Here is a 12,344-nt window from a genome sequence, read left to right on the forward strand (position 1 = left end):
TCAGAGACAGAATGGGAGGCATCTGTGAGTCAAGGGAGTCAGCCAGTTTGGGTGAGGTTTTTTTTTTTGTTTTTTTTTGTTTTGTTTTGTTTTGAGACAGTCTCACTCTGTTGCCCCGGCTAGGGTTCTGTGGCATCAGCCTGGCTCACAGCAACCTCCAACTCCTGGGCTCAGGCGATCCTTCTGCCTCAGCTTCCCAAGTAGCTGGGACTACAGGCATGCACCACCATGCCCAGCTGATTTTTTCTATATATTTTTAGTTGGCCAATTAATTTCTTTCTATTTTTAGTAGAGACGGGGTCTCACTCTTGCTCAGGCTGGTCGCAAACTCCTGACCTCGAGCGATCTTCTCGCCTCGGCCTCCCAGAGTACTAGGATTACAGGTGTGAGCCACCGTGCCTGGCCTGGGTGAGATTTCTAGAGAATCTTCTACCCCAGCTCCTGCCCTTGGGTTCCCTAATCTGGAAAGAGGAGAAGATAATTGGGAAAAGTGCCAGTGGCGCGAAATTTAAGTTTGTTTTTTATGTTTGGCAACCACTCATTGAACACTTAATGTGGGAGGCACCGGGTGAAGCTTTTTGCCCATTTCGTTGTCTTATTTAACCCTCACAACACCTCCGTGAGGTTGGAACTCCCATTATCCCCCATTCAGACTGTAAACCGAGGCTCAGAGAGGTTAGCTGTGTGGCCCAACATCACATAGATGGCTAGCAAGGGGACCCGGGCTATTGTCCTTTCCCGAACAGGTTGCACAGTTACTACGAAGTCGCATCAGGTGAGGAAGCCCTTGTGGCCAGGATTTATCAGCCCAGAGTACACAGTTTCCCACGCAGAGAACACTGAGGGACCAGACAGGATTTTACAAAAGTACTTTTAATGCAGTTAAGACCAGCGCCACCTGCCCCTGGCCGAGCCCCGGCTCTGCGGCCACTGCGGAGCAGGAGCGCGGCTCCAGGCCGTGGCTGGTGATCTGGACACCCTGCGCACAGGGCCAGTCAGCTCCCTATTTCTTCTTGGTCTTCACCAGGCCTTTCTGCACCAGGCTGCGATAGAGCTCCTGGATGTAGGTATAGACACACTTGGAGTCGGGCACTGCCAGCCGCACCATGTCATCCACCTCCAGCAGCTGGGCACAGTCGGCCAGTTTCCTGCGGGGCGGAGTGGGGTGGGGGGCAGAGGGTCAAAGGTGAAGGCTGTGGGAACCAAAGGCATGGGTGGGGGCAGCCCAGCAAGGATGAAGCCCACAGAATCATGTGTTGGAGCTGGGAGATCATCCGAGCCAACCATCCTGTTGTACAGATGAGATAACTGAGGCCCCAGCGGAGTTAAGACCCAAACCCAGCTATGTCTGACTCGAGAGCCCATGTTTCCACTACTCTGTGTGTCCTCACTTGCAGACCCTCTAGTCTCTGGTTCTGCATTAACCCAGCCCTTTCACTTGCACGTGTATCTGTCCTTGGGGACCAGGGAGCTCCTGTTAGGCCAGGCCCCTCAGGAAGAATTTAAAGGGCAGAAACCAAATCCTAGCCAGAGAGCTGGTTTGCAGCTGCAGCTCCCAAAGTGTCATTCGTTCCATCTCCGTGGGTTCATTGAGAGTTGCTGTGTGCCAGGTACTTTCTAGGCTCTGGGAATTCAGCAGTGAACAAAACCCAAACTTCCCCACTCCCATGGCACTGAGACAGATAGTAATCACTGCAAAAAGGAGACAGTGTGTCAGATGGTGAGAGGTGCTAAGGAGAAAACCTGGCAGGGAAGGGAGACAGGGTATGTGCGTATGTCAGAGGAGGGATCTGGTACGTCTTAATAGGGTGCTCAGGGAAGGCCTCTTAGAGAAAGTAAGTCATGTGCGTATCTAGGGGAAAGGAGTCCAGGAAGAGGAAAGAGCGTGTGCAAAGGCCCCAGGGCAGGAGTGCTTGGTGTGTCTGAGGAGCTGTGTGGCGTTTAGCAGCAAGTCTTCATCCCCTGCGCCCCAGCTGCCCTTTGGGGCTGTGTGTCACTCTTGGCTTTGCTGAGGCCGATAATCCGAGCTGATCACTGTTGGGGCCTCACTGCCACATGCCAGGTGCTTCATCAGAGACATCCCCTCAGACGGTCTCATCTACTCCTCCCTTCCATCCTCCGCCAGCAGAAGAGGAACTGGAGACTCAGAGGGTTTTGGTGGTTCGCCCAAGGTCAAAGTGAGTGACACAGCCGGGGCTCAGCCCCAGGCCTGCCTGACGCCCCTGGTGTCCTTGCACTCAAGCCAGGTCTCAGCAGTCCCAGCCTGCCGAAGCTGGCCGTGGTGCTTGAGTGGGAGAAAAGAGGGCTCTGTTGGGGCTGAGTTGGCTGCGTGGAAACCCACGCTGGGCTGGCCTGGGAGCCGGGGGAGGGGCACAGACTGGGGACTTGGGAGGATGGTGCACACTCCCTGCAGCCACGGCAGTGGGCTCAGCCCACGGGTCCGGGTGCTGTCCCCGACGTGGGAAAGGCAAAGCCTTCATGCCCACTGAGCCTGGGGAGTGGAGGAGGGCTCCCCGAGCTTCGCAAGGAGCCCACTGGGGGCTCTGGCATTGGCCACTCCCTCCCACTTCATCCCAGGACTCTGCGGGAATCAGAAGAGAGTTCTAGAACGGGGTAGTGGAGTGTGATGGCTGCAGCAGACACCCCTTACTTTACACAATCTTCGCACCAAACCCCTGTGATATGAGGCTTCCAGAGAGGTTCATTCAGCTGCTGAGGGTCACAGAGCTAGGAAGGAAGAGGCAGGATTCGAACCCAAGCACCTCACTTCTACTCTCCGCCTCCATCCCCACACATCCCCATTACCTCCTTCGCTTTTTGCTACCTGATGCCTCCGGTCAGCCTGTCTTCCTCCCGCATCCTGTGGCTCTGCCCAGCTTGGCACCAGAGGCCAGGCAGCCACGGGAGCAGGACAGCGGCCGGTGCCCTACAGGCCCGGGACACAAGGTCAAGGCAGAGCTGCGCGTCCTTCCGATGTTCACTTAGAGCTTTACGTCTAGACTAGGAGTTTCACCTCCAAACCCTGGTCCTGCCACAGCCCTCCTCTGTGAGCTGGAAAATAATGTAACCTCTCGGCCTGTGTCCACACTATGGGACTGTTGTGAGGATCGAACGAGGTGATTTAAGAAAAGCTCCGAGCAGAACGTGCACACCGAGTCACTGGAGTGGTGGGCTTGCTGTCATTACAGGTGTTCCTGAGCCCACGGCAGGACAGGTGCTCCCCAGCCCTCGTCCCCCTGCAGGGCACCCACCCCATCCCTTGGGAGGATAATGCGAAACTGGAAGGGACCCTCTGAGGCATTGAGCCTGATGGTTTATGGCATCCTTGGTGTCCTGGGCCTTGTGGACACGCCTCGGGGGCCATCCTGGGAAGGGGGGCTTGGGCGCTGAGCTCCTCCCAATCTAAAAAGGTCTCCCTTTAATCTGTTTCATATGTCGCACATTCACTTCATGTTTTGTTTGAGGCAATCTGCTGGAAAAAACGTGAAAAGCTTGGATCAATGCTGATCTCTCATCTGCCAATGTGGACATGCAGGCTTCCCTGCAGGCTGCCGGCCAGGCCTGGACTAGGACAGAGGGCGGGGCCTGCCAGACCAGAGTGCCCTAACATCCCCGTGCACTGGCTCCCTGTCCCAGGGCTAAGGAACTGCGCTCAGCTGTCCCTCCCAGGGCCTCAGAGTCGCTCTCATTGGCCGCACCTGTGTGCGGCCCTGCCTACCAGGCAGCTGAGAATCTCTGGGTCCAGCATCTCTGGGTCCCTCCCCGATGCCTGCCGCAAAGCTGAGCTCCTGTGAGCCCTCAGGCCATCAGGGGACATTCACCGCAGGGAGCCCCAGTAGATTCGTGGCCTCTGGCTAAGGCTGGCTTTGGCGCTTAGGTGATGGAAGCACCTCCCCCTCAGCCACCGCCCAGGCACCCACATCTTTGCCTCTCAGGTTTCTGCTTGGGCCAGAGGTCTGGGAGGAAATGAGGAACCCACACTCTTGCTCACACCCCTCCTGCCTTTCTATAATAGTATCCCGCCCTTTCTCCAGCTACCACCACCCCTGACCTCAGCAATAACTCCCCTCCAGGCTGCAAAGTGAGTATAACAACCGTGATAGCATTCATTTTAATATAGTAACAGCAGCTAAGATTTTCTGAAGTGCTTACCGTGGGCTGGTTCCTAGATATAGGAACTTAATTATTGTACTTGATTCTCACAATCACCCAGCAAAAGAGGAACCATCATGCCCATTTTAGAAATCAGAATATGGAGGCTCAGAGAGGTAAAGGAGTTCGTCAAAGATCACACAGCTGATAAATGGCAGAGTCAGAGTCTGAGCCCAGATCTCTGCAGCCCCCCTATCTAAAACGGCAGGCCTGCCTCTCCTCTGTCCTTACCCTGGCTGCATTTTCCCTATGGTCCTGTCACCACCTGACATTACATGTCACGTCTCTGTGTGTTTATGATTGGTCTCGCCCTTTAGAACATGAGCCATGGGTGAGCGGGGGAGTTTGTCTGTTTTACCCACTGCTGTACCCCCAAGGAATGAAACGGTGCCTGGTGCTCAAAAAATATCTGTTGGATGCATGAATGTGTGGCACCAGCATCCATGTGACTGTCCCGCTCTCCCCCAACCCTGTGACTCCCGCCCTCATCCTGGGGGCCCCCAGCTCCCGTCTGGCTCTGCCAGTGCATGGCTGCAGCTTACTCTGCTGTGTTGAAGGCCAGGGTGAAGTTGTGCCGACGCTTCGTGGGGTCGAGCTCAGCATAGTCAAAGGCGTCCGGGAAGAACTTGTGGATGAGGGCGCAGAAGGCCATGCCGCTGCTCCAGCTGGAGGAGAAGTTCTGGATGTCCACGTGCTGCGGCAGGCGGGACACAGAGGAGGCCACGGTGAGCCTCAGCCAGGGGCCTGGGTGTGGCCCCGTTCCCACGCTCTCACCCATTGGGGTTCGCACTACTCAGACCCTCCCCAGCACTGCCACCCTGGATCTCTGCCTACCCATGCGTCCCTGTCCCATGCCCACCTCATAGTGTCTTGTCATGGCCCGGCACCACTCTAAAAGCATGTTCTTGACACCACCAATGGCTGCCCCGGCTGCCTTAGTGTTCCGGAACAGGGCTGTGGGGCCCGAGGCTGCCCTGTGAGGGGAGAGGGTTACAGGGCCCGGCCAGACAGGCAGGAGGCCATGAAGGGCCCCACTGGGTGGAGCCCAGCCCCCAGATGTCAGTCCTCCTGCCTTGGCCTGGGCTGTCCCCACCGACACTCAGGCCCCCCTCCCACCAACCCATGGTTCCTAGGGAGAGCCCAGCCCAGCTCCTCCCTGGCTTCCTACCCGCCAAACTTGTCCACGATGGCTTTACGGTTCTGTGCTCGGGCGCCCCTGGGCCGGGCAGGGGCTGACACCCTGCGCTCTGGTGCCTTCTCCTTCTTCTCCGTGGGAGGGGGCTCCGGGGGGCTCTGGGGCACCTCACTGGGTGAAGATTCACTATGTGGAGAGTCCAGAGAAGCGTGAGAGGGGCTGGGACCAGCACCATGGGACACAGGGGTGGGCCTGTGGGATCGCTGCAGCTGTGGCACCTACGGTCAGCATACATTTACCTGTGCCCAGCACTGGGAACATGTTGGGGAGGGATAACGGGGCCCAGTGTAGCTTTGGGGATCATGTGGTCTGGCGAGGACGTGTGGGCAGGGCTAGGACATGTCTGGGGTCTGACCTGAATCTGGATCCTGGCTTTGCCTCTTATTTGCTGTGTGATCGTGGGACTGTCACATCACTTCTCTGAGCCTCAGCTTCCTTATCTGTAAAATGGGGATAAGAATACCCACCTGACAAGGTGGTTCTAAGGTCTGGTAAGAAAGTGAGTGTAAAGCAAGTAAGAAAGTAAGCGTGGATACTCAGTGAATATTCACTGGTTATCTTTCCATAAATAAGGGGACAAGGAGGTGGGTTTCAGCTCAATATAAAGGAAGATTCTTCCAATGACTAAAGCTGTGCAATGGCAAGCAGAAGACTATCAGTTTAACCAGCACCCACCAGGCACCACCAGGCACCATGCTGAAGTGCTCTGCACTCATTACATCACTGAAGCCTCCCAATAATCCTAGGAGGTAGAAACGATTGTTATGCCCACTTCACAGATAAGAAGAGGTTAAATGACATGGCCAAGGTCACACAGCTGGTAAGTGGCACAGCCATTGTCCAAACTAAGGCTTGGGTCTGATCATTCTCTTATGGATGACGCTGGCACCATGGCAACATGCCGAGCTGCAAGGTAAGGAGCTCCCATGAAGGGCCAGGGATGATGAAGAGGAGACTTCAGCCATGGCGAGAGACGGGGACCAGGTGTCCTCCACGCTCCCTTCTGCCTATGGCTCCTTTGGTTTCCTGGCTCTGACCTGGGTTAGGAGGCTGAATGCCAGGAATCCTGGAATACCTTGAAATCAGGAGCTAGGGGAGGTGCAGGCTGAGGTGATGGTGGACTTTGAAGGGAGCAGGAGGTAGGGGAGATGGGGCTGGAGCCCCCGAGTGTGACGTTACCTGGCTGAAGGACTGGTCTCTCCAGAAGCTGTGGAGCCTGGACCCAACCCATCTGGAGGAGGAACAGGAGGCTGGGAGTGGGGCTGTCTGTGACGTGCTCCTTCAGCCCGCTCCCCCAGGGTAGCCCCTGCAGCACTCCATGGGCTCTGGGCTGTCACTCACCTGGGCTGAGGCCGTGGCCCTCCTCCGTGGGGCTCTCAGGCCACTCCTCGGGGGAGCTGGGAGTCACCCCTGCCCCTCCCTCTGGCTCTTTGTCCACGTCCTGCTCCTGCTCTCCGTTGGGACTGCCTGGCTCCTGGAACGAACGTGGTCTGTGTGGGCTCACAGTCACACAAGCACCTGCCCTGGCTTTGTGAGGACCTCAGAAAGATCTGGAAGGCAGCCTGGGGCCACCGTGCTCATTCCCTGGTGCCCACCTTCCCCTCACCAGGCTCTTGATCGCAGCGGGAGGAAGACCGGACTTTCCCAAGGGAATAAAGCAGGGGGGCTTGCTTCCTGGGCAGCAGGAGACCTTACAGCTCTGGGCGGGGGTCCTCTTTCCTTTCTTCTGCCCACTCACCACGTCCTCCTTGGCATCACTTCTGGCCTCCTCTTCTCCACCGGCCTCCTGAGGTTCGGCCTTAGCCTCGTCGTTCACAGCAGCCTTCTGAGATTCAGTCGTGGCCTCTTTGTCGGCAGCTTTCTCCTGGGGTTCGACGGTGGGCTCCTCCATCTTGCAGTTGTTCTCCTGAGGGGCTGCCTTGGCCACCTCCTCCCCACTGGCCTCCTTGGGTTCAGGCTTATCTTTGTCATTGGCACCGGCTCTCTCCCCAGAGTCAGCCTTGGCCTCTTTCGCATCAGCCTTCTGCTTCTCGGGGGCCAGCGCGCTCTCCTCTTTCGCCTCAGCCTCCTTGGCTTCAGACTTGCTCTCTTCTTTCCTGTCTGTTATCTCCTGGGAAGCCGCTGTGGGCTCTTCCTTTGCGCCATCCTCCCTTGTAAGTTCAGCCTTGGCATCCTCTCTCCCACCAGCCTCCCTCTGGGCTTCCACCTTGACCTCATCTAACCCATTTGCTTCCGCTGAAATGCCATCCTCGACTGGGGCTTTTTCCTGCTTTCCCGTCCCGTCTGGAGGCTCCTTGTTGGTGGTCTTCCCAGCCGTGCCCTTGGTCTCCTCTGCAGGGACTCCAGCTCCTGGCGTCCCTGGGTTCTCTGTGGTGGGGGACACAGGGCTCCCATCCTCAGGGGGCTTCTCCTCCTTCTGCTCCATCTCTAGAAGGAGACAAGGAGGCCTGGTCATGCCCCAGCCCAGCATGCGGTGAGGACCCGGCCTCTGAGAGCTTGGGCTGGGGAGTCAGGAGGTCCATGGTCCAGTCCTGGTTCCCCCACTACATGGACATGGGACCCAAACATCCACTTCCCCTGTGGTCGCATGAAGGGCAGAAATCAGCTTCCCTAAAGGTGGGGCAGTTGGGCTGTGCTGACTTGATGTTGGATGGTGTCATCTAACGTCCCTCTGTAGGTTCTGGCCTTGGCTTTAAAGGACATTGAATCACAGAATGCCTTTTCCATGATTTTGCCTCTTTCGGATTAAGCCCATGAGGCAGTCACACTTCGATACTAGCGACCTGAGCACCTAAGGAATAATTAATTGCTCCTCTCCACCTAGAGCCTAAAGCAGGCAGGACTGTCTACCTAGAATTGGATGACACTGTTTGTTTCCATCCTATTTATATGTACGGTTACTTTCTATTTCTGGCAAGTGATATCGAGTTTCCATTTCCAGCAATGATATAGTGTCTTCTAAAAATACATTTATTGAATTTAAAAATAAGTTAATTCAAAGGAAGGCTTTCAGGAAAGTAGAGTACAGGTGGTACTGATGTAGCTAAATCACAGAGGTGGTGTAAAAATGCCTGAAATTTGGGAACCCCTGGGCCAGCTGTGCTCTGGATCCCCGCCAGGCCTGCCAGCCTGTGCTTCTCAGAAAAGCTGGCCCTGGGCAAGGAAGAGTGTCCTTCGGTGAAGAATAGAACCACACTCTCCCTTGACTCTCTCTGCCAGGCAGTCTGATCCTCTCACTGTCCCTGGGGGTTGTGGGGGAGATTATGACACCTTAACTTGGAGTTTCCTATTTAAGTACTGTGTATACTGTAGGATCTACAAAAACAGGTGGGTGAGGGGACAGGGCCAGCTCCTTTATCCCCCTGCCCTTCTTGGGGGTCTAATTACAAAGAAAACAATCCCCAAATAGGGCTCACAGGGTATGACTCAGATAGCAAGAAAAGTGGACACTCCTGTCACTGGCTAAAAATACCTCCTACCCTTGGCAGCACCATCTTTCTTGGTGATAGTACCCAGGGCACCTGGATACTTGGGACAGAGGATGGGAGGAGGAAGATAGGCAGACAAGGGACAGGGCTCTGTTCCTGCCACGCACTCAGGTCTACTGTCCCAGACCAGAGTCCCGGCATCCCTGGATTAAGTGTCCCCACCATTGCCTAAGAAGCAGACTGGCATTTGTAAAACACTCACAGTATCCTCCAATTCCATGCCTCCTGCCAGAGCCCCTTTGTGGTCCAGCAGCTCCAGTGATGTAGAAAAGTAAGGGGGGAAATGGGTCTGAGGGGTGGATGGAATGCACATCAGCAGACAGCAGGAGGTCATGGAGCTGGCCTTGTCCCCCAGCTTCTAGTCCCACTCTGAGACCTAAACAAGTCCCTTTCCCTCTCCGGGCCTCAGTTCCCACGGACAATTACAGTGTTCATCTAGGTCAGGCTTCCCCACCGTGTTCCAGGGAAAACTGGGGTCTCCTATGACATGAATAGGGGTTCTTGTAGGGGTAGAAGGAAGATATATTCTCTGGCCAAAGTTGTTCCCCAAACAGCCTACTCTTTAGCCTCTTACAGACATATAACGTCATTAGCACTTAAGTAGATTTCAGATACTACCTAGTAAAGAAACCTCAACTTTGTTTGAACTTCATTTAACTCACTTGTCCCCCAAACCTATTTGGCCATGGGTTTTTTTTTTCCTCCCTTTGCTTTTCTTTTTGCTTTGTTTTTCCTGAGAAGCATCTACTGCCCTCTATAGAAATATAGAGGGCAGTAGGGTTCAACAGAAGAAAGCATGGCAAATGCAGGCTGAATGGTCCACACAAATCCTTCTCTTCCTACTCTCCACTCTTATTTGGAAGTTGGCGTGCAACAGCGGTAAAGATCATTGATTCTGGGGTCTTCCTGTGATGGGATCCCAGCTCCCACTGTTTACTGATTGTGTGACCTTGAGCAAGCTCCATACGCCTCTGTGTTCTGATTTCTGCAGATAAAAATAGGTCCCCACCCATAGGAACAGTGGAGGGTCAAGGGAGCCCATGCATAGGAAGTATCTGGAGGCGTGCCTGGCACAGAGGCAGCTCTCAGTACCTTCAGCTCGTGTCGTGGGGATTGGCCATGCCCAGCCCTATGCCAGGGTAAGGCCCTGACCCGGCCTTGAGGGCATGCATTGGTGAGACAAGGCAGAGAGAACTGAATGCCAGTGAGATGATAGCAAGCCCTTTTTATACCTCAAAATGTGGCTGTATTTGGCTAAGGCATAGCTCAGTGCTCCAACCCTCTTTCCCTCCGTCTACACTCTATACACCACACGCTTAGGGTATTGGCGGGGAAGGGCAGGTGCCTACACACACACACACATGCACACGCATGCACACACACACACACAACACCCTCCAGGCTTGTCACAAATAGACAAGGAGCGAGGAAGCTCAGAAAGCTGGGAAACCAGGGTGCTGCTACCCGCCCAACCCTGCACGTTCACAATTCTCCAGCGTTTACAGCATACACTGCGGTGTCTGCTTGCTCTCCGTCGCTCCCTGCTCTGACCCTTTGGAGTAGGTGTCATTGAGGCTCAGGGAGTTGAGGTCCCTTAATTAAAGTTATAGGACAAATGGCCCAGCCGTATCTAGAACCCAGGTCTCCTGACTCCCAGTCCGGAGCCCATACCAAAGGTCAGCTCCCACTCTCTCCTCAGCCCAGGGTCCCCCCACAGGCCCCAGACCAGAGTGGGGCCACCGCACTGGGTGGGAAGGGCAGTCAGATGTGGCTGAGGAGTTCCTCTTTCTTCTAGGTGCACAGTAGGCCCTTCGGCAAAGTTTCTCCACCCCCACCTTCCCTCCTTGCTCTCTGCTTTCCTTCCTTCTTCCTTCCCCAGGAAGCCTCCGTACCATCCCTGTTTTGTGTCCAAAGCAGCACTGCAGACAGCAGTCTCTCTCTTCCTGTTTCTCCTGGCAGACGGGGAGGAAAAGGACCCAGGCCCAAGTTCCAAGCCCCGAGGAGCGCAGCGCAGACTACGCTCTTTCTAGATGCTTCTGTGATGCCTCCCCCACCTCCTGCTGCCTGGTCTGTCTTCCCCCTACCCCAGCCAGGGACCCTGCCTTGGAGAAGCCACTCTCAACTGCTTAGCAGGGGTGGGGACCCTGTGGCCTCCTGATTTTAATATTATTCTTTTTTAAGCACCATGGGAGTCAAGAAAAGATTCATCTTTCTCTTTTGCATCCTCTCTCTCTTTTTTTTTTTTTTTTGAGACAGAGCAATCTCCCACCTCAGCCTCTGGTCTCCCAGAGTGCTAGGATTACACGTGTGAGCCAGCGAGTCCTGCCGGCCCCTTTTAATAAATGGATTTGTTCTTTAAAATTTGGATTCAGTCAAAAGGCCACACTTAAGGACCTAGAAGGCCACATGTGGCCTTAAGGCCGAGAGTCTGCCTACCAACCCAACTGGACTCTGGAGACTCCCAAGGGCCCCTCTCCCCCTGTGCAGTCCTCCTCATGGAGGGCCACCTGCAGGCTTCTCTGTAGGTGATCTCAAGTTTGCCCAGCTCCCCACGGCTGGGCGCCCAGGCATCTAACGAGGGTTGACATAGTGGTGGAGAAAATTAGGAAGGAGCCTGGATTTCTCCAATTGGGGACCCCTCCTTGGAGGCTCTTCCCTTGGGTGGTGAGAGTGGGGGTTGGCAAATGGGGAGCAGACTCTTAGAAGGGCCCAGGGCTTCTCCTACCTGTGGGGCCTCTGCCTGGGGCTTGGGAGCTGTCTCCTTCCTCCAGCTGAGCGGGCCTCACTCCCAGCTGCCTTTAAGCCCCAGCGGCCTCTAGCCCCCAGCTCTTTGGTCCCGCCTTCCGCTTCCCTCCCCCTCCCACCCCACCCCACCCCCACCTCAAGAGGCTTGGGCGCCTGAAGAGCATTGTTTACTGCCCAGTTGGTACAACACTTTCCCCTAGACTGGGAGGCTCGGATTTCCCATGAAGATCTGACAGGTGGCACCTTTCAATCACAGCACGTCCCTCCCTCCCTGACCCTAACAGCATCTGTCCTGTGGTCACCTTTCTTCCCAATGTGCTCTCCTGTCCCTGGGGACCCCAACAACCATTTGGAGCACGAGGGGCCATTTGGAGCATGTCCCAGGGCTCTGGCCTTTCCTGCCCATCCAGAGCCCCGGCGAGGCCTCCCGTGTTCCCTCCACGCTGCCCCTGCCATGTTCTTTTACTCGCCCCTTTTCCTCTTCCTCAGACAAAAGCAGCTGCTTAAGGGTGGGCTGAGGAGGGCGAATGGGGCAGCTGCCAGTGCACAGGGCATGTGCCACAGGGCTGACACTGGACAGAGAGGTTTGGAGAGGGGAGGGGCACAGAGGGCAAGAATAATGGGGCGAGCTGATGGACCACCAGACTCGGAGTCTGGAAAATACAAATCTCCTAAGTTCTATTTTGAGCTGAAGTGATGAGTACACAGTAGGCTCCGGACACATTTTTGTGCTGAATTGAAATTTTGCTCAGAAAAAAGCTAAG

At 55.3% G+C, this 12,344-nt stretch overlaps 1 protein-coding gene across 1 annotated transcript; it reads right to left on the reverse strand.

The window, feature by feature from the left end:
* Positions 1-873: 873 nt before the first annotated feature.
* Positions 874-11,651, reverse strand: SMTNL1 (smoothelin like 1). The gene is made up of 8 exons (XM_012749984.3): positions 11,561-11,651; positions 7,086-7,774; positions 6,689-6,821; positions 6,527-6,578; positions 5,321-5,473; positions 5,012-5,126; positions 4,695-4,846; positions 874-1,148 (listed from the first exon to the last, which is right to left on the reverse strand). The coding sequence occupies exons 2-8, from the start codon at positions 7,770-7,772 to the stop codon at positions 1,004-1,006; spliced, it is 1,437 nt and encodes a 478-aa protein (XP_012605438.2). The 5' UTR covers positions 7,773-7,774; positions 11,561-11,651; the 3' UTR covers positions 874-1,003.
* Positions 11,652-12,344: the final 693 nt, after the last annotated feature.

The sequence above is a fragment of the Microcebus murinus genome, chromosome 4 (genome assembly GCF_040939455.1).
Source record: "Microcebus murinus isolate Inina chromosome 4, M.murinus_Inina_mat1.0, whole genome shotgun sequence".
NCBI lineage: Eukaryota > Metazoa > Chordata > Mammalia > Primates > Cheirogaleidae > Microcebus > Microcebus murinus.

Excerpts from the sequence above, each read along its gene's own strand:
- SMTNL1 (XM_012749984.3), bottom strand. The coding sequence starts at position 7,772 with ATGGAGCAGAAGGAGGAGAAGCCCCCTGAGGATGGGAGCCCTGTGTCC. Across the intron at positions 5,474-6,526 it reads GAGACCAGTCCTTCAGCCAG|TGAATCTTCACCCAGTGAGG; the intron begins GTAACGTCACAC and ends CTCTCCACATAG. Across the intron at positions 5,127-5,320 it reads ATCGTGGACAAGTTTGGCGG|GGCAGCCTCGGGCCCCACAG; the intron begins GTAGGAAGCCAG and ends CTCCCCTCACAG.